This window comes from Syngnathus floridae, chromosome 1, assembly GCF_059516105.1.
Source record: "Syngnathus floridae isolate MCC-2025c chromosome 1, RoL_Sflo_1.0, whole genome shotgun sequence".
NCBI lineage: Eukaryota > Metazoa > Chordata > Actinopteri > Syngnathiformes > Syngnathidae > Syngnathus > Syngnathus floridae.
Genome location: NC_142413.1, coordinates 6,225,710 through 6,244,629, shown reverse-complemented (window position 1 = coordinate 6,244,629; position 18,920 = coordinate 6,225,710). Strand labels below are relative to the sequence as shown.

At 46.8% G+C, this 18,920-nt stretch overlaps 3 protein-coding genes across 5 annotated transcripts; 2 read left to right on the top strand and 1 right to left on the bottom strand.

The window, feature by feature from the left end:
* Positions 1 to 692: 692 nt before the first annotated feature.
* arhgap36 (Rho GTPase activating protein 36) lies at positions 693 to 10,196 on the top strand. 2 transcript variants are annotated; one of them, XM_088377181.1, is made up of 12 exons: positions 693 to 1,117; positions 4,199 to 4,355; positions 6,208 to 6,276; positions 7,579 to 7,817; positions 7,993 to 8,209; positions 8,284 to 8,339; positions 8,409 to 8,559; positions 8,675 to 8,823; positions 8,926 to 9,096; positions 9,364 to 9,452; positions 9,518 to 9,714; positions 9,790 to 10,196. In XM_088377181.1, the coding sequence occupies exons 1-12, from the start codon at positions 998 to 1,000 to the stop codon at positions 10,020 to 10,022; spliced, it is 1,848 nt and encodes a 615-aa protein (XP_088233307.1). In that variant the 5' UTR covers positions 693 to 997; the 3' UTR covers positions 10,023 to 10,196. The 2 variants fall into 2 exon arrangements, with proteins under 2 accessions (XP_088233307.1, XP_088233316.1); XM_088377190.1 differs by lacking the exon at positions 693 to 1,117 and adding an exon at positions 2,728 to 3,222.
* A 765-nt stretch (positions 10,197 to 10,961) lies between these two features.
* On the bottom strand, positions 10,962 to 14,546 carry usp12b (ubiquitin specific peptidase 12b). Its single transcript, XM_088377314.1, has 10 exons — positions 14,352 to 14,546; positions 13,522 to 13,602; positions 13,365 to 13,448; positions 13,168 to 13,297; positions 12,823 to 13,097; positions 12,666 to 12,742; positions 12,166 to 12,249; positions 11,898 to 12,095; positions 11,743 to 11,821; positions 10,962 to 11,591 (listed from the first exon to the last, which is right to left on the bottom strand). Exons 1-10 carry the CDS (start codon positions 14,397 to 14,399, stop codon positions 11,490 to 11,492), a joined length of 1,158 nt encoding a protein of 385 aa, XP_088233440.1. The 5' UTR covers positions 14,400 to 14,546; the 3' UTR covers positions 10,962 to 11,489.
* Positions 14,547 to 15,761: 1,215 nt separating this feature from the next.
* On the top strand, positions 15,762 to 18,853 carry rasl11a (RAS-like, family 11, member A). 2 transcript variants are annotated; one of them, XM_088377438.1, is made up of 8 exons: positions 15,762 to 15,961; positions 16,676 to 16,732; positions 16,813 to 16,895; positions 17,360 to 17,400; positions 17,457 to 17,586; positions 18,125 to 18,200; positions 18,331 to 18,407; positions 18,483 to 18,853. In XM_088377438.1, the coding sequence occupies exons 1-8, from the start codon at positions 15,838 to 15,840 to the stop codon at positions 18,627 to 18,629; spliced, it is 735 nt and encodes a 244-aa protein (XP_088233564.1). In that variant the 5' UTR covers positions 15,762 to 15,837; the 3' UTR covers positions 18,630 to 18,853. The 2 variants fall into 2 exon arrangements, with proteins under 2 accessions (XP_088233564.1, XP_088233573.1); XM_088377447.1 differs by having other exon boundaries at positions 15,812 to 15,961; positions 17,308 to 17,400.
* Positions 18,854 to 18,920: the final 67 nt, after the last annotated feature.

Below are 18,920 nucleotides of genomic sequence, written 5' to 3'. Positions count from 1 at the left end.
CGAGGCGCCCGACCGCCACTTAAGGGCAGCTTAGAGAAACATACATCAATAGAGTCAGTCCACCTATTGGAGTTCTATTTTTGTTATTCCTTAAGGGAAGAAAAAGTTATTTAAAGGAATATTACATATATGTATTAAAACCCCTTGTGGCCCATCCAGTGGTTTGGTGTAAGCGCCACATTCCAACATGCCAGTGCCATGAAGTGATTCTATCATAAATAAATTATTTTTCTTGCGTAAAAACCTTTAGTCTTTGGTTACTTCAAATTCTAATGTCCACAAACTGGCCCAATGCAAAGATGCGGAAGCTAATTCCACTCATGGGGTGCAAGCTGGGTTGTGTCTGCCAAACATGCTAAAATATGGCAGTTCATTTCAGTCACAAGATTCATGCCATGTGTCACCTTTGGCAAAAAGAGAAATTCAAATTTACATTACCAAGCGTCAGGGTCACTAGTAACATGCAGGTATCACCAAGTTTGCAGTTTTGCCTCACTAGTAGTAACATGTAAAAGCTTCTTGTTGTTCTAGTAGTTTCAACGATTCTATCAAATAGAAATATTGAAAAAAAATGCTCAAAGAACCTGCCCAAGCTTTGAGTTACTGACGTGTCCTTTCTCACCCGTGTGCATACACACAGGAGATGGCTCATCAGGGCCAAACAAGCAAGCTGCACACTTCCTGTTTCTGACAGCGCAAAGCACGGCATGCTATCTACACACAACACACACACACACACAGGAAGGACTGACAACTACAGGCTGGGTGGCATGCGGCTTGGCGTGTGTGCTGCTTGATTTCTTTCAGGAAAGAGCCCCAGAGGAGGAGAAGGGAAGAATCATGAAGTGACGTGCGGCGTATCTCGCCACAGATGAAAGTGACCCTGGTAGCTGGACTGGGGAAGGGCTCGTCATGTGAGGGGAAGCAGCTGAAGAAAAAGATGGAATGAGAAGAAAATGTGGCAGCAGCAGCACAAGCAGCTTCCATTCTCCTATTGATGAGCGGAAGCATCGGACGAGGCACCCGAGTGACGCTCTCGCCGGATGGACCCGAGCAGCTGGCATCCTGGCCTTCGGGATTCTGCCGAGCGCCATCCGACATGCACTTCTACCATGAGGTTAGCATCGTCAACTTCACACTCACAAGATGCTCAGGTCGGCGGATGCTGATTTAGTACGGGCATGCAGATTGCTACAAATGTGTTTTGTAATCAAAGTAAGTTGTAGCAAGTTGTGCTGTGATCGACCAATCAGAGACGTCGTTGTGGGTCAGTGCTCTGACCCTGTGAGGATAAATAGGAAATGTAATTGGCGAAGGAAACTGCACCGTTGCTAATATCGTTTGTTTCGAAGGTCAGGAATACTATTTGGAAAGACCACAGGCAGATTGAATTGACATGGCAATACAAAAGCTGAACTCTGATTGGACGAAAGATTCTAGCATGTTTCCCCAGAAGTATATGAGTCTTATCATAATCAAAGCCCAGATGGAGCTGGCTAATTCCTGGTGTTTTCTGCGAGTGAAATTGTGACTTCGAAAAAAAAGTCAAATCAAGGGTCCACTTATTTCTCACTGTGTGGTGTTTGTGGATTTGCTGGGCGTGTTTGCGGTAAGCCTAAAAGTAATGACGTGTCTTGGAACGATGGATCAATTCAGTCAGAGATAAGACGTCAACACCGCCTGTTCTCCGGTGTCGCTTTGTATCAGGTTCACTGAGGTTTCGGGTGGACGAGAGAAACGTCTGTGTTCTAATTGGGATTGACATAGTTCTCCACCTCCAAAAAAGAAGCCAAGTGTGCTTGATTTGTCACTCCGTGGAGTTTACTGTCAAACTGACACACATAACAAAAAAAACAAAAAAAAACATTATTTAACCAAATGTAGAATTGCATATTAGATTAGTTTAGTGCTAACACCTCATGAAAATCACGTATTATCCAGGTCATTAGTAAATACCTTCAGACAACTGCTACTCCAACGAGCAGTAGCATATTCAATTAAAAAAAAAAAAAATTTAAAAATCAAACACCCTGACCATCCCTGGCCACCACATAGCTCCGCCCCTGCACTGATGTTTTGTGTCTATATTGTAACGGGCTGCTCCCTCTGAATTATTTCTTGCAGACAAATAGATTCAGGAAAACGATTAAATAAAGTTCAAACAGTCCCAAAATATGTTGACCCACCAGGTTCTGACGGCCAGTGCAGCCCTGGCCGTGGGCGTGAACGTCCTGTTTAGAGAACGGAGGCAGTTGAGAAGTGAGTGACCGTCCGTATCCTAGTTCCCCATCTCCTTTTCACCGTCGGCATTTCCTGCCCAAGCTCATTTGAAAAGTAGGGAAATCATGTCAATAAGTCAGGAAAACAATTAGTTCCGCTGGTGTTGCTCTGCCCCTGCCCTTCCCCCTTTAGCTCCCCCCAGTGGTCAATGCTAATAATACCCTCTCAATGTTTTTGCAGTTTCCTTTTTATTATGCTTCTGAAAGCGCACTGGGACGGATTGGCAGCAGTTTCTAATATTTTGAATTACATCACACCCTTGTGCATGTTCAACACACGCGCTATCTCATGAGCGCTCTTCGGCCAATAGAGGGCAGTGTTGTCCAAGAAAGTGTCTCGCACGCGCGCGCGTGTCGGTCTCATCCATCCTGTTTTTTCTTTTTTTTTTTCTCTCTTTTTTTTTTTAAGACTGAGTCAGCACACGTGCGCGCGTGTGCACGCTTGCCTGCTAGCACGCACGCACGCGCAGCCACCCATGATGCTTTGCTCTGTCACGTCTGCACTCATCTTCAGCGTCTGTGCCTGCGTCCTTTTTAATCCAACGTTTTAATCCTCCTCCTTTTGGCACTCACCTGAACACCCCCCTCCCACACACACACACACACACACACACACACACACACACACACATGCACCACACACTGCGTCCAATTTCCTCCTCTCTCTCTCAACATTGATCTTCAGAGCTCCAACATGAGCCACCACACCCCTCCCCATGTTTATGTTGTGCAGCTCGTGGAAGTCGCAACTTGTCCTCCTCCTCCTCCTCTTCTTGTTGTAATCTAACTCCTTTCTCTGGACCTCCCTCCCCAACTCCCTCGCTTTACTCACGCTGTGCTTGGAGTCAAACGGTGCCACTCGCCTCAATGGGGTCCAGATAGCGAACGCGAGGTGGGCCTCGGGATACATTTTGAGAATTTTCCAACCAGACGGACAAAGCAGGTATTTGTACCTTGACAGTTTGCTTGTTTGTTGTCTTCAAAATTGTCTTTTTACTCCGAGTGAAAGTTAAATTCACCTTTGAATGTACTGACGCTGAAACTGGTGGTAGAATCACATTGTTACTTTAAAAAAAAAAAAAAAAAAGTGTGCAAGGGACATCACAATGTGCGGATGAACTCGTCGTGCGCCTGTCGTTGCTCCGTCGGCTGGTCACATTGTGATTCCCAAATGGAGCAGCAAAACCTCCAGGGCATCGTAGAGTTTTTTTGCTCTCCACTAGTTGTTTATCCAAGGAATAAGCAAGTGGGCCTCACGTTGTTGTTGTTGTTTTTCTTACATGACAGACGCTATCAGCCTTTGGCCGCCTCATCGCAATTTGCACTGAATCATCCACAAGATAAAAATGTTTAAAGCATTCATGCTATTTAACATTCCTAACCATCACACTCCTCAAATTCCTCAAATTTTACAGTCAAGTTAGCAAATGATAAGCTATTTAACATGTTGACATCATTTTGGATTCATTTCAACTTGAACATTTGCGTTGATAAATAGTTTGGACAAATTGTTAGAATTTTACCTCCTTCCGCATTCAGACTTGAAAATGTTCAGGACATGTTTTTTCCACAATACAATTGCCTTATTAGGGATTATTTGACACTTTGACCTCCTTCCAAGACTGGTAACGTTTCAGTTTAGCCTCTTGGCACACAACCGTATTCTCACTACAAAGTGATTAGAAAAGCAAGATCCACATTTCTATCGTACGCCCGTTCATCAATCACGTGGCGGAAAATTCCACATTGTTTTGATCCAATGTCCTGTTCCTGACAATATAATAGCCAGCGGGCCCATCCGTGTGCCCGAACTTGGCGGCGGCAGACAACCTAGCAATCTTTTTTGCGCTAAATCTTGCCAGATGAGGGAGCTTCATGTTTCCACTCCACATGTCACGTGTGTTTTTGCGTCTGGCCAGGGGGGCCTCACGTGGGCCAACATGTTGGGTCAGAGCGTGCGTCTCCAGCCCGCGGCCATCCAGAACCTGTCGGAAGTGGAGCGAGCCAGACTGCAGCAAGTGGCCCTGTTCCACCTGGACCAGAGGGAGCTCCACTTCAAGATCAGCATTCCCAGAGGTACATGGAGGCATTCTTGTTGTCATTGGCCAAGTGTGGCTTTGGAAGGCGCTCGGATTTATGACGAGCAGAGCGCGAGAACTACAAGGCAAAGCGGGCTGATTGATGGGGAGACGCTTGCGAGAACTTGGAGGGAGACGATGGAACAAAAAGGGAAAACTTTGGACAGGGAAAGCAAGGGAGCTTTGTCGCTTTATCTCGAGAGTAAAAATGAACAATCTTGTCATTTCTTATGTCAATGACGTGAAGCCCAAACTTTGGCGTGGGATGCATTCCAGGGCAAGGGTTACCAAGTTTTGTCCTGAGCATTTGAATCAGGTTCCTTGGAGGATGGGAAAATCTAAATGTGCCGGATAGCGGCCGTCGAGGACCAGAGCTTGAAATATCCAGTGTAAAGAATCGAAAAACAAGTTTTAGCCCTCCCGTAAGTTTTGAACACATTGTAAATGTGTTCCAGAATAACTAGTTGAACTTATAAAATGAACAGAAAATACCTGATTCATCACCCCAGTTAAGGTACACTGTAAAACTAACCCTAACACAAAAGAGAGTAGTCTTGTATAAAAAAAGGGTGCTAGCTTAATGCTAACATGTGATTCAAAACCCCATAGACAGGCTAAAACAAAATTAGCATTGCTATTTATAAAACTTAATGCACATGAAGCATTCAACTGTCATTTGCAAGAATAATAAAGTTGAGATCTTCAAATTTATTTTCTCAATCAGTGACTTTGTTGACTTTATCCTCCATGACATCACTGAAAGAAACAAGCCAGCAATTTGTTAAGCATGTTGATCAAGGCCTCTATAAATCAAGTCGAGTCGAGCTAATCAAGGTTCTCAGCGTCAGTGATTTGGAGCTCTCTGAGTTGCAAACATGCCATGATTTTGGGCCGCGGCCCAGTTCCTCATCCAAACTTGCTTCCAGATGTTCAAAATGTCACCGGCAGCTTCAAATGAGGCACGGCAAGTTCTTAAGTCATCGTAAACGCTTTCTCTTCTATCCGCCGGTGTTGTCAAAAGCGCGAGGACCATCGTGTGCTTTCAACTTTGGTCGTTCAAACGTAAGACGCGGAAACCACAGGCATTGCACTCGTGTGTTTATGTGTCCGGCGAGACTGTAAGCTGCTTTTCTTAGCCTCGTCTCGCAAGCTTTCTCAGGGCACTTAACTTCTGAGCAGTGTTCAGCTTTCAAACGGGCTGCTGGCTGGCTAGCAACATTTGCATGGTTGTCACATGTCAATCAATTCATCAATCAAATCTATATACAGTACAGGACCATAAACTAACTTTTCATTGTGCGTAATTGTTTTGAGAATGGCATGAAGTGTATTTTGATTTTTTATTTATTTTTTTTATTCTTGGACACGGGTTGGTGGTTTTTTTTTTTTTTTTTTTTTTTTTTTTTCCTCCACCCCCTCAAGCAAGTGTGGGAATCTTCCCGCTCTGTTTCTCCCCTGAGGTGAGCACGTTGGGTCACATCTGTCGCCCCCCCCACCCCCACCCCTTCCTGTTGTCCTTCGCTAACATTTTGAGGGTTGCGCTGTTGAATGTCGCCAGACGTATTTAGTCGCTGGCGAGCTCCGTGGAATTCTCTGTCATCGCTTTGAGAGACATTTTCTCGTATTTGCTCGTTCTCATGATCCTGTGTCCTTTTTGTGGGCTTCGTGTTCCACACTTCAGGAAAAGAACACCCAGGCCCAATTTGTGAGGCCACACAACAGCGTCATTCGATTTGCACAACATTTAATGACCTGCTAACAGATCATTTATACCCAAAGTTGTTTTAATAGCAAACGTGCACCTGTGTGTCGAGAAGATGTGAGAATAAATCGTATTTGTTCCTTTGCAGAAATACGCAAACGCCGAAAATCACTGCGCAGGAAGTTTGACTCGTTTTCCAAGGAAAAAAAAGAGCGTGGTGAGTTGAATGCACATATGCAATGACAAAAAAAGATGTGGATTAATGGTCGAAAATGTTGGTTGTGTAGCTCGTGAGCAAAAAATGAATGAACTCATTTTGGACAGGAGGATAGTTGCTTTTTCACCTTGTTGAAGTAATAATAATAATAATATACATAAGACTATAAATAATAATAATAATGGTGTAAATGTTCAATATGTACTGGTTAGATCTTTGTGACTTGGTCATTTTAAAATTAGCTGCCAAGGTGCAAAAGTGTGAGCACCCCTGCTCCAGTATACAATTTTAAATACCATGAAATAGTGTTTTGCATTATTTACCCAAAAAGTATATATAAATTCTAAAGAAGGTCAACGAACGGTGGTGCAGATCTTTAAAGACGCAGCACCTGCTCCCACTTAGACTTAGCTGAAGGCTAACCCTGTTAATGAGAACCCGGAACATCGGGAGCTGGCCCCGCTCCTGCTGGCTCCGCCCGTCTTCTCGCAGCCGTCAAGCATCCTCCGTGGCGCAATTAATAACCACGGAAGCTGGTGTTTTCCTGCCTTCAAATCCTTGACGCAGCTTTAAAGTGGCCAAAATAGAATGAAGATGTACAATGATAATACAAAGTATCCTTTGTTTTTTTCCATTTTAAATAGGCAAGCTAGCAGTTGTAAGGCTGACTCAACATTTGTCTCCTTTTATTATCTTGCGGAAAAACAACAACAAAAAAAAGGAATGTTTTTCTTTTTTTTTTTCTCAAATTTTGGCCAAATCACAAAAAGTAAAATTGGTTCTTATCATTTGGATTTGGGAATGAGCATTTGGTCTCTTCGACGTTATGAAGCTTTTTCTATTCTTGATTGCATCAGGCTATTTTAAGTTTTAGTGGAAAACAAAAGAAATTAAAAAACAGATACCCCGCCACCAAAATATTGAACAACTTGAGTCAAACCTAGATCCAAATTTGCATCCATCTGCACCAAACCCAGTAAAGAACTGTCAGTGGCCACAAGATGTCAAGGATGTTACCAAACAAGCGGATCAGCGGCCATTGTTGTCGGATGCCAGCAAACGTGGCCTAAAGTCGGGCAGCGTGCGTCGGGGTCAGCGAGGAGCTTAGAGCCAAGCTCTGCCAAAGCAGGCCTCCATGGGTTACCTGGCTTAGAAAAGCACATGAACGCCTGCTAGCGCCCTCTTCTGGCTGACTATGAGATTGGATTTGGTTTTTAGGCACATTTTAGGCACATCGGGGTGCACCATCCTCAATTGTTCAGTTTGGTCTGTCCTAACAGAACAGCACTTGTTATTTCTCAGAATCTGCCCCCAAGGCATTCGGCATCCCGCTGTCGCAGGTCATCGCCAACGACCGGGCCTTCAAGCGGCGTCAGGATGCCATGAAGGAGAGTCGACGTGACTGCTTGGAGCTGGAGGCCAGCGTCTTGCGCTTCAGGGCCGAGAAGCGCCAACTGCTCTCGGGGAACGTGCCCGCAAAATCGGTTGCGCCGGCGCCGCCGCACTGCATTTTGGACTCCGTTGGGCGAGGACAGAGACGGGTAACACTTCAGTCATTGTAATCTACAAAAACTGAATTGAGGCAGCAAGGAAGCAAATTGGAAGAATCCAAACTTGGTGATCAAATAATTGACAAAAAAAAAAAAAAAACTGAACTAACTTTAGGTCATCGTCAGATCAATTTTATGGAACATAACCCAAACGGTCCCGTCGCAGGGCGGCCTCTCCGTGGACTCCATCTCCGACCTGGTGGAGAGTCAGTCCCGCTTGCTGGAGGCGCTGCAGCTATCCCATCCGGCGGAGCTGGAGCCAAAGAAGAGTGGCAGCGGCGGCTCATCCGAGTGCAGGAGCCAAAGCAAGCTGAGCCTCAACCCGGTCTACCCCCAAGTGCCTCGAGTACTGGAGCGCTGTTGCGGCCACATCGAGTCTCACGGTGAGGCAGCCGTCCTCCCGTCTTTGTGCCGCGTCCCACGGGCACGCCTGATTCTCCTTTTTCCGTCCCTTTAGGTCTTCAGACCGTGGGCATTTTCCGAGTCGGGAGCTCCAAGAAGAGGGTGCGCCAGGTGAGCGCACTTCGTGATGAGCGCGGTGATAAATGCATACGTTTACATTCCGTCGTTGCCGCCCCGCAGCTGAGAGAAGACTTTGACGCAGGCGTGGACATTCAGCTGGACGAGGAGCACAGCGTGCACGACGTGGCTGCCTTGCTGAAAGAGTTTCTGAGGGACATGCCGGACCCTCTTCTCACCAGAGAGCTGTACCCCGCCTTCCTGCACGCTAACCGTACGCACGCATGACAACTGCGCAGTGGAAGTCTGCCGCTGTTGCCAGGATAGATTTTTTTTGGAAGTCCATCAATCGTTTCCACCTGATTTTTGTTTCGGTGGCTGCGGGCCAGTCCTCAGAGGAGCGGAGCAACTCCACTACCTGCAGCATCTGCTCTACCTGCTGCCTCCCTGCAACTGTGACACGCTGCTGCGCCTCCTCACTTTCCTGCACACTGTGCACAGCTTCGCCCAGGACAGCGTCGGCACCAACGATGAGGAGGTCGGTGTGGGTTCTTACAGAGTACACAGACTTTGTTATTGGACCCATATCAAGTCAACCTTTGACCTTCTGCTCACAAAAGTGCCTCTCTGCCCTGCCCAGATCCCCGGTAACAAGATGACGGCCGCCAATTTGGCGGTCATCTTTGGGCCGAACCTGCTTCAAAGGGAACGAGGAGGAGACGCCGGTCCGCAGGCCGTTGGCATCGAGGACAGCACGGCCATCATCAACGTCACGCTGGTGCTTATGCAGAACTACAGGAAACTTTTCATGGTGATTCACTTTTAGCCGGAATATACATCAGGGTTGCCTTGAGATACAAGTGACTCAACTTGGGATGTTTTCACAGCTCTATCAAATAGTGAATTATTTATCATAAAAGAGGCTTACAATTACAATGCTACTGTTGAAGCTTATGATCTTTATCCTCTGTAAAGAAGGAATAATATTAGTGCCGCACTGATAACGAGGCGTCTCAATGAAGCATTGCGAACCCTACTTGGTTGTGGTCCTTCTAAATATTCCAGCGTGTGTGCATAGGTGTCGGCCGAACTCCAACAAGAAGTCCTGGTGAGCCTGATCCAGACTGACCCCGACATCATCGACTATCTGCTCCGTCGCAAACTCAGGTGACGACAGTCATCCTTTTGATGCCCGCCTTGTAAACGCACCCATAACCCCGACTGACCCGTAGTAACGTGACGGAGGAAAGCGACGTCGGCTCGGGCGGCCGCCGGGACACAGGAACCTCTCTGGACTCCGTCGGCGCCTCAAGCGGGAGTCTGTCCCCGATGGAACCCCGCTCGTCTCTGGAGGGCGGCCTGAGTAGCGAGGTCTTCCTCAGTGTGCTCAAGATGAACCAGAGCAGGAAGCAGCACGACAACCGATACGGTATGCATCCCTTCCGCCTCTGCTGACGACATTGCTATTTTAATTGCGGTCAAGATCTTTAATGCGTACCAACAGGAGAAATCCGGCCCGGCAAATCCATCCGCCACATGCGACAGTTCCACTCCCACCACAACCTGCTCAGTCTGGCCCAGCCCACCTTGTGCCGCGTGTCCTCCCCCTCCAGTCGACAACACCCGCCGGCGGACGCCGGCAACGTTTGGGTGAAGCAGGCGCCCCCAGAGGAAGGCAAGAGCAGCTTCTGGGATTTCTTCACAGGGAAAGGTTCGAGCTCTGAGACCTTGGTGTGATATGGTGGTGGTGCTGGTGCTGGTTGGGGGCTTTGTTCTTTTCATAAACAGCTCTGTGTGCTGCGTGGGTGTGACACAAAGAATTTAAAAAGAATTTTCGAGCTGTATGAACTAAAACCATTTTGTTGAATTTATCATCTTTGAAATACAATAAAATGCCCGCTGTAAATATGACCTCAATGCGTTTTTCTGCTTGTTTTTGTTGCAAGGCAATATAATTGTCTCATGCAAAAAGTCTCATCAGGTGTAATATTCAACGTTGTGTCACTAAATGTCTGAGCACTTTTCAGGTTTGTGGATTGTGATGTCACTGTGGTGCCAATTTACATAATACCACCCCCGGTTTTTCCATCTGTGTGACTTGGGCTACAAACGACAGCGTGATTGCATGTGAGAGCCAGAAGGTAAGCAGAGCTGCAGTGTTTGTACAGATTGCTTTCTGATAAGTAGTGATTAATGAGTGCTGTAACTCTTCTCTCCTTTGTGCATTTGGAGCCAAAAATGTCGGTTTCTTTTGGTTTTTGTCACTCATCAAATTGAGTACCATTTAGCCACTAGAGGGCAGCATTTGACACTTGTAGAAATCAAGCGCCATGAGTGAAGTCGGCAAAGTACAGTCGATGCGGGATTATAATTATCCATAAGGTGGAAATTCAAGCTCTTTAGCTTTATTATTTCAAGCGAGCATTTATTTTTTGCTTCTGATAATATCTTTATGTATGTACACATGCGCACTCTCGACCCCAAATGAAAGTCAAATAAAATCTCACATGTACAACAAACAAACGCGGAGTCATTAGTGAAGAGCGATGTCAAAATAAAATCAACACTAATATTTAAATAATGATCATTTCGTTTGACTTGATTGAAACAGTGCGCTTTTCAGTCTTCCCCCAAATGACGCAAAAGCGTGCGAGTAGCGTTTGTTTATACGCCGAGTGTTTATTGATTTAGCCTTTATTTATCCAGGTGAGGAAAATGAGAATCTCATTGGCAATCTCGACCTGGCTGCAAACAGCAGAGTCAAGCAAAATGTACGAGGGTTTACCATGGAGTTCAGCGCAGCAGTCGTGCAAGAAAGTGCGACTGCCGCCTTGGACCCGAGTTTGCCGCTTGGCAACGTTCCTGGCGGCTGCGTGTTGCCGGTGTACCAGAAGCCCTTTGATGACATTACGCACATAAACTTTAGAAGTTCTCTCCACAGCTCTTTTGAGTCACCTGGGAGGGAGGGGCCGCGGGGCCCGTGTTCACCAAACCGAACCTGCCCAGCTCATTTCACACATTTGAATATGCACACGGAAAAAAAGTCATGTCAGTTGTTGAGCTCGGGCGCAGCTCGAGTTTGTCTTCTTCAAGGCCGCCGGGAGGTCTTGACCGATCCTGCCGCTTAGAAAAAGGAAAAAAAAAAAAGGCAAGACAGCTCAGCCCTCGTATCATCCGTTACGTTAATGCCAACGACGGACCGCTTCAGTCTCTAGACTGGTAGAAGAGGATGTATCCTGACTCTGAGTTTTTGGAAATATCCGACGTCAGGCCGTAAAACTCCTCGATGGCGTGTGCGTCAATTTTCTACAGGAACAACAGAAAAGCAGAACCATGGTTTTCCAATGTTTGGAAGACAGGCAGGGTTTTTTTTCCTAGGAGGAGTATACACTCTTGAGTCCTCACAGATACCAACTTCCGCTCACACAAGTAGTTATCATGGCTAAACGCAACGCACCTCAACGATGTCGTCGTCAAAGAGGAGCCAGAAGCCGTGGCTCTTGACGATGGTGATGTAGTGTCCTCGATTGGGACCGCTACAAGGGACACACGGCACAAGTGAGGAACAGAGCAGGGGAGGCCCGGGGGGGGGGGGGGGGAATCGGGTCCCACCTGCCACAGTGCACCACCACGGCCACCAGGTCGTACATGCGGTCCGGGTTAGTAGCGTCTCCCGACGTGTTGAAGAGGCGCAGCTCCAACGGGAAGACCACGCGGTAGGACAGTTTAGTGTAGCGGTGAAGCTGGTCCATGTACTTGAAGCGCTTCAGGTGCAGCGCCAGGATCATGGGCAACTTCTTCACCCTCATCCTGAGTAGACGAAATCTGTTAACGCAACAATCAGCCACAAGCCACAACCGAGGAAGAAAAGCCGACCGACCTTTTCTGGGCTTCCTGTTTGCTGCGGCACTGCTCGCAGTAGTACTTGTACTCGCTGCACAGAGTCTCCGTGTTGCTGAAGCCCCTGCGAGGAGACGGCCACATAGCCAAGGTCACATGGGCTCTAGATCCAGCTTAAGATCTCAGTACTCGTCTGCTCTTTGTCTGTAAATTAGCCAATTCATTGTACCAGTAGAACCACCCGGGCATAATCTTATTTTTCCACCACTCGTTAAAGATGTCAAAATTAATAACTATTTTGATAATCGGTTAATCGTGCATAGCCATTTTGAACTTATAATTGTCCAAATCCTCCTACTGCCACCCTCTTAAAATTAACTGACATTTTATAACATTATTTTATTAATTGCTGGAATAATCGATTCTGGAAAATATTCGATTGACAGCCCTCCTCCTTCAGGGTTGTTCTACGGGTGCAATAGAGAGTGCAACTGTTTATCCCGCAGGAGGACTAAATGCCCAGAGGTTCCCGTCAGTCACCTGAGGCAGTGAGTGATGGATGTGTTCTGCTCCACGTCCACCGACAAATCCAGGAAGTCTTCATCCTTGCTGCTTACCTGCAACACCAGTGTGACATCATCAACATCTTCCACACGTGCGCTCGGTGGTGCAGTCAAGGTGATTTCATGTCGCTCACCGCTTCGCAGTTAAGGCAACGTGTCTCGTTGGTTAGCGTTCCTTGGAAGATCTCGTGCACCCACGTCTGCTGCGTCTCCTTCTCACCTTCACCCTCTCCACTTCCCCCTCCCCCTACTACTACTACCTCACCACCCCCTGCTCCTCCATTCTGGACCAACTTTCCATTCTGCTGCCCCTCCTGGCTCGTCTCCTCCTGGAGCAGGTCTGCGATGGTGTTGAGGAGGTAGTTGAGGAACTCGTGGGCATCTTGCTGCATGTAGTTGTCAAACAATTCTGCGTGGAGAAGATGGCACACGGTCAAGTCTGTTTTAGTCCAAAGTCCACGAGATAAAAAGGTGTCAACCATTTTCCTTCCTCAGGCGCGAGATGAATTTCTTAGGAGGGATGACTCCCACTTTCTTCTTCTGTGTGGCAATGCTGTTGAACAAGTCAGCCAGGCAAGTGAGGAGAGACTCCTTGCGACGGGGCTGCACCTGCAAACAGGTGTCTGAGAAGTGAGCCCGAGCGGAACTCCGCTAGCCTCACTGTACCCCGATTTACCTTGTAGGCCAAAACTTTCTCCCTGAATGGGCGACAGAAGTAGAGAGCCTGCAGCACCGAGTTACAGTAGCAAGTGTTGCCAAACTAGGGAACAGACAGAGAAGATTGTTGCTGCAAATTGCACTGGAAAATGGAGACAAAAGCCGTCGATACTGACGTTGACCAAGCCAAAGTAGTGCTCATTCACAGGAAACTGTTCTGGTCCAATCTCCTTCTCCAAGGCAGAGGCATTGGCGCCCTGTGAAGGGGAAAAAATTGCAGGAGAAGATATAATAAAGGATCAAGTTTTACTCCGGTGTGAGGATTTTCCATGGGCGATATCACTTCTTTATTTAAAGTCAAAGCTCAATTCCTCCAGAACACCCTCCGAGTTTAGCTATCATTGTCTTGTAAGAGGCGCAACACAAGTTGTTCGTACAGTCTGCCATTGAGAATTTCATTCTTCTGAATCTCACTGCACGTCATTGGCATAGATAGATGAGCTACACTCTTCGAAACAAGCCATCATTTTTCCACTAATGAAATTAAATTAGGTGTGGGCGATTTCTCACTGCAGATGTAAACTAATTGTACACAAGCACTCCTGGTTCCTCTTCTACTTTCAACTTTGACCTCCTCGTGAAGCACATGTTGATCAGCAGTTGCCAAAGCTCAATTCGTACACCTTCTCAACGCGTGGAAATATTACAAGTTCCCTCACATGACAGGAGGTGGAAATGATGATCGTCCTAATGTCCAGTCAAATATGATCAGTCAGGAAAGGGCAAGAATCAACTTTAGCGCAAGAATGACGTCTCACTGAAGTAAATAACGCGTTGCGGGATTCACTGACCTCGCCGCTTCTGGCATGGATACAAAGCGAAAGTTGTAACTAAAAGCCTTCAAAGTGTGTCTTTATTATGTAGTGCATGACTAGCAAGTAGGCTAGCGCGGAGACTTGCCTATCGCCGACAGCTAATAACGGAGTCCAAAATGCCAAAACCTCACCATCGTACAAATCGAGGCGATCTTTCGGACTGTCATCAGTATTTCCATCCGTGCGCCGCCATGTTGGACCAAACCCTGACGGTGAAACGTTCAGCCGATGCGGCTGCCCAGTTCCGGGAGAGGCTGCACAGCTTTGAGGCTTCAATGCTTTAAAAGCTACTTTGCCCCGTACACACCATGCACATAGACAAGATTCGCCCCCAGCGCTTCATTGTACGGCCCCGTCCCCGCCATATTGAATGTGTCCGTGTCCGTGTTTATTTATAATATATTTGAGAGGGAAAGTTAAAGAGCAAAAATTCGGATAAGCTGGTTGCACAAGTCTTCACACCCTCTAAAACTGGGTTATGACTACGGGTTCAGAATTAACCACTAATCTTCAAATTAATTGCAAGTCAGGGCATAGGTGCCATCTTTTGATGTGGCTCCCAGTAACCCCAACGCAAGTTCAGATGCTCTCGTGGGCTTTCTCTGACTTCTAAGGGTTTGTTTTCTTGTAGACATTTGAAGCTTTTGTGCGAACGATGACCGTTTATATTTCTTTTCACATTGTCTAAGGAGCCAGTTCGAGTGATAAAAAAAAAAAAAAACTGAGCCAAAACAGAATGCAACCACCATGTTTCAACACTTTGACGGACCTTATTTTTAGATTCTGAAGTTCAGTCCATTTAATTCGATCGGTTTACTTGGCAGAGCTGCCACATCCAATACGGCAAACCCGCTGCTGCTAGTCTATGTAAAAATTCTACGTCTATGTTTATTATTTCAATTGTCCTGTTTACTACTACTGTCACGTTGGACAGGGCACGCCTCAATTCCCGTCACTCACGTCATAGCCATTCCATTCATAATCAAACGTGCTTGACTATTCACATCGTAATTACTTCTCAGGGTTTCTTTCCTATGTCAGCTCAAGCAGCATTTAACATATTAAAAAAATACGATAATTTTATTGCGGTAGTCAAGTGACAAGTCTTTCTTATTTGTTTCAATATGTATGACAACCCCTGGCCACCACTTAGCACCGCCTCTGGAATCAACTTCAAATGGGCTTTGAAAAAAACTTTTCAGGGAGGGCGGTCCAGTGAATGAAGTTTGCCTCCTCCTCTTCTTCTTCGTCTTTCTCCCTGCCCAGTGCGGTGCCCAGTGCGAACAAACCCGCCTCCAGGCGCAGTGGCCTGGAGATCTGTTGACACTTTTCTCCAGCTTTTGAGGCATTACCGCATGTGTTTGGCGCAGCTCTCAAGTGTCGCTCTGGAGCAGAAGCAGATCCAGGGATAAGAGCGCAGGGGCCAGCTGGGAATACTGGGCTGACGCCGTGAGGAGGAGGAGGAGAAGGAAAAAGAGGAAAGAGAGGAGGAGGAGGAGGAGGAGGAGGAGGAGGAGGAGGAGGAGGAGGAGGAGGAGGAGGAGGGTGGTCTCTTTCCCACACAGAGCCGAGGTCAATGCTGCTGGCTGGAGCGACCCCTTCCCTGCACCCAGAGCCATGAGCAACAGCGGCTCCGCCAACTTTCTGCTGGTGCCAATCCCCGAGTACCCGCTACCGGACTGCGTGCCCAACAAGACGGTGAAGATCGTGGTGCTGGGGGCCAGCAACGTCGGCAAAACTGGTGAGCGAGCATGTTTGAATTCCCAGCCGGGCTCGAGTGCGGCAAAGGAAGGATAATATTAATTCCTTCCTCAAGGATTACTGTTATCTTATTACAGGGGTGTCCAAACCCCCCCCTCCAGAAAAGGCAAAAGATGCAAGTGCCATTCATCCTTTCGTTCTCGAGACATTGACAGTCTTCAAATTTATTTGATGAAGCATGCTTAAACCAAACCATCGGCGTTATGTAGTTGTGCATTGACATACGAGTTTGTCATTCTGCTCCCAAGTTATCTTGAATGACTTGTTATTGCAAATCATCCTGACCAACCATCCATTTTTAAACATGTTTCATTCACAAGAAAAAAATGCATTGTACTGTATAAAAACACACCGCAGAAGTCAAAATGTTTTTTCCACACAGTACTGCATATTAGTTATTTTGAAACATAAGTTACATGACCTGAGCATAATTGATGCAATTTGGCAGCCTTCAAAAGACTACCTGGCTATGGTTTGGACACCCCTGTCTTATTCTAACCACTAATGAGCATTTTATTGGTATTTTCTTTTTGCATTTTGCCTCATTCCTCCACTTGGGACTTTGAACCTGTTTATTTTAGACTCGTCCTAAAAAGGGAAATTCCGGCCTAGATAACAACAAATGGTGGCACGTAGGTCAACGCAGCTTGTTTTCTAAAAGCTGGCTCTCCCACTTTTTTTTTTTTTCTTTCAGCTCTCATTGTCAGGTTTCTGACAAAACGCTTTATTGGAGACTATGAAGCCAACACAGGTAAATTCCACCATGTTTATCTTCCTTCTTATCCTTGCACTGAGAGTATTGTCTCACTCCTCTGCTTGTTGGCCTTGCAGGAGCGCTCTACTCCAGAAAGGTCACCCTGGACGGTGAGGAGGTGTCACTTCAGATCCAGGACACGCCTTGCGTGGCCCTGCAGGTATACACTGCCTGCTTCTCGTCGGTCATTGTTGGCAACGCTTGGCACATAAGCTTCTTGCCAGTTTCCGTTTTTGTACCCTTATCTCCAAGTGAGGTCAGGAATGTGTGTGTGAAGCGACAGGATGCGATGCTAGGGCAGGCAGGCTGTGGCACTCCGTCACTTTAAGAAGAGCAGCGTGTTTATGAAAAGCGGGTCCTCGGAGACGCTTGCTTCCTATGGTGCCAAGATAACGAGGGTCTGAGGAAGCCCCTCCTGGTGGCATGAACAACTGTCCGTAACTTTGTTGCCACCACAAGGGCTTTTCTGTCACCTTCAGGCTCATTTTATCCAACTCGCTACCTTTCTGTCACCTTCCATAAATTCATTCCCATGAAAAGTTCCTGTAATTTTGCTACCCTACCCTCCACAGACGTGTCCTCCGCGCTGTCACTCCCAAACACTTGATGATTGTTTGTGCGCAGGACGACGCCGAGGGCCTCTACTGCCAGGAGCAGATCAACAGGTCAGGCACGCGTGTTGTCTTTGCGAGCACTCTGCTTACAAGCTTTCAACCAGCAGGTCCATCTACTGGGCAGACGGCTATGTGCTGGTCTTCTCCATCACGGACCACAGCAGCTATCGCACCATCCAACCTCTGTATCAGCACGTCAGACGCATCCACCCCTCAGGAAACATTCCTGTCATCCTGGTCAGTGACGAGTTTGGATGTCACCCGGTGCTGTTGTTTTAAATCCATTTTGTTTTTACACCCTAATGTGTAAAACACCAAAAAATAAGTTCAAACCAAAAAAAAAAAAAAAAAAAAAAGCTAGTCTCCTTATTTCACTGTTGCCAGGTAAATTAGGCGGTGGGTAACAGCAGATCATTAAGTTAATAAATAAATAAAAAAATCTGTATAAAATAACAATTAGAAAAATTCATTATTATATACATATATATATATATAAAACTATAGCTAATAGCACTAACTACGAGTGGATTATTTTGGGATGGCGTTCGGGCGATATTGATAGCAACTGTGTGATGATAATGAAAATTGGAATAATGCAAACTGAAATCTCTAAGTCTAGCAAGCCGTCATGCCACCAGGCGCTACAAAAGCCGACTTTAAAATAAAATATTTTTGTGGCAATTGCGGTCATTGGCCTCCCTGACCGATGGGGAATTGTTTCACTTGCTGCAGGTGAACTGTTGATAATCCCGTTAATCTTTGTAATCTGCTGCAGATCGGCAACAAAAGCGACCTGCTTCGAGCCCGACAAGTGCCGGCGGATGAAGGCGAGACATTAGCGTCCTCTCTAGGTGGGACCCGCCTACTGCTCATTTTTGCTAGATGTTGTCCTATCACTGGATGAGTAAAGTATGTATTGAAAATGCGGTGATCAAAATTTGCGGGGGTAAACATTGACTTGAATCCTGCTCCTTCCCGCAGGGGGCGCTTACTTCGAAGCCTCAGCCAGGGAAAACCACGAGGGTGTCCACACAGCCTTCCTGCAGCTGTGCCACGAGGTGGGATCTCATCTCCCGACGCCACGCCGATGTTTGTTTTGATTTTTGGTGGGTCACGTGATCTCCATGGCACAGGTGTCCCGGGCGTTGGGGGGAGGCAACGGCGAGAAACGTCGAGGAGGCCTCCACCTAGCCCGGCCCAAATCTCCCAACATGCAGGAGCTGAAGAGGAGATTCAGGCAGGTCCTCTCCTCCAAAGTCAAATCAGCATCCGCTCTCTGATGAGTCGCAAGAAACCACGTCGTCACAGAGGCGTCCCGAGACATTACTCTCAGTATTTTCTCAAAAGCACAATCTTTCGGCATCAGCCAGCGGGATCAATAATCACGTGAACTTTCCGTTCGCTGAGGTTCTGGACGAAGCTGTGAGCCGGCACATTCCCGGCCTGCGAGGATGACAACTGTTCACTTTTTGTCTTCTCTAAAACAAAAGGAGCTCAATCAAAATAGCTTGGGGTGTGTTTTAATTCCATTTTTCTTTCGATCAAAAACCTGCTGTAGTTATTTTTTTTCT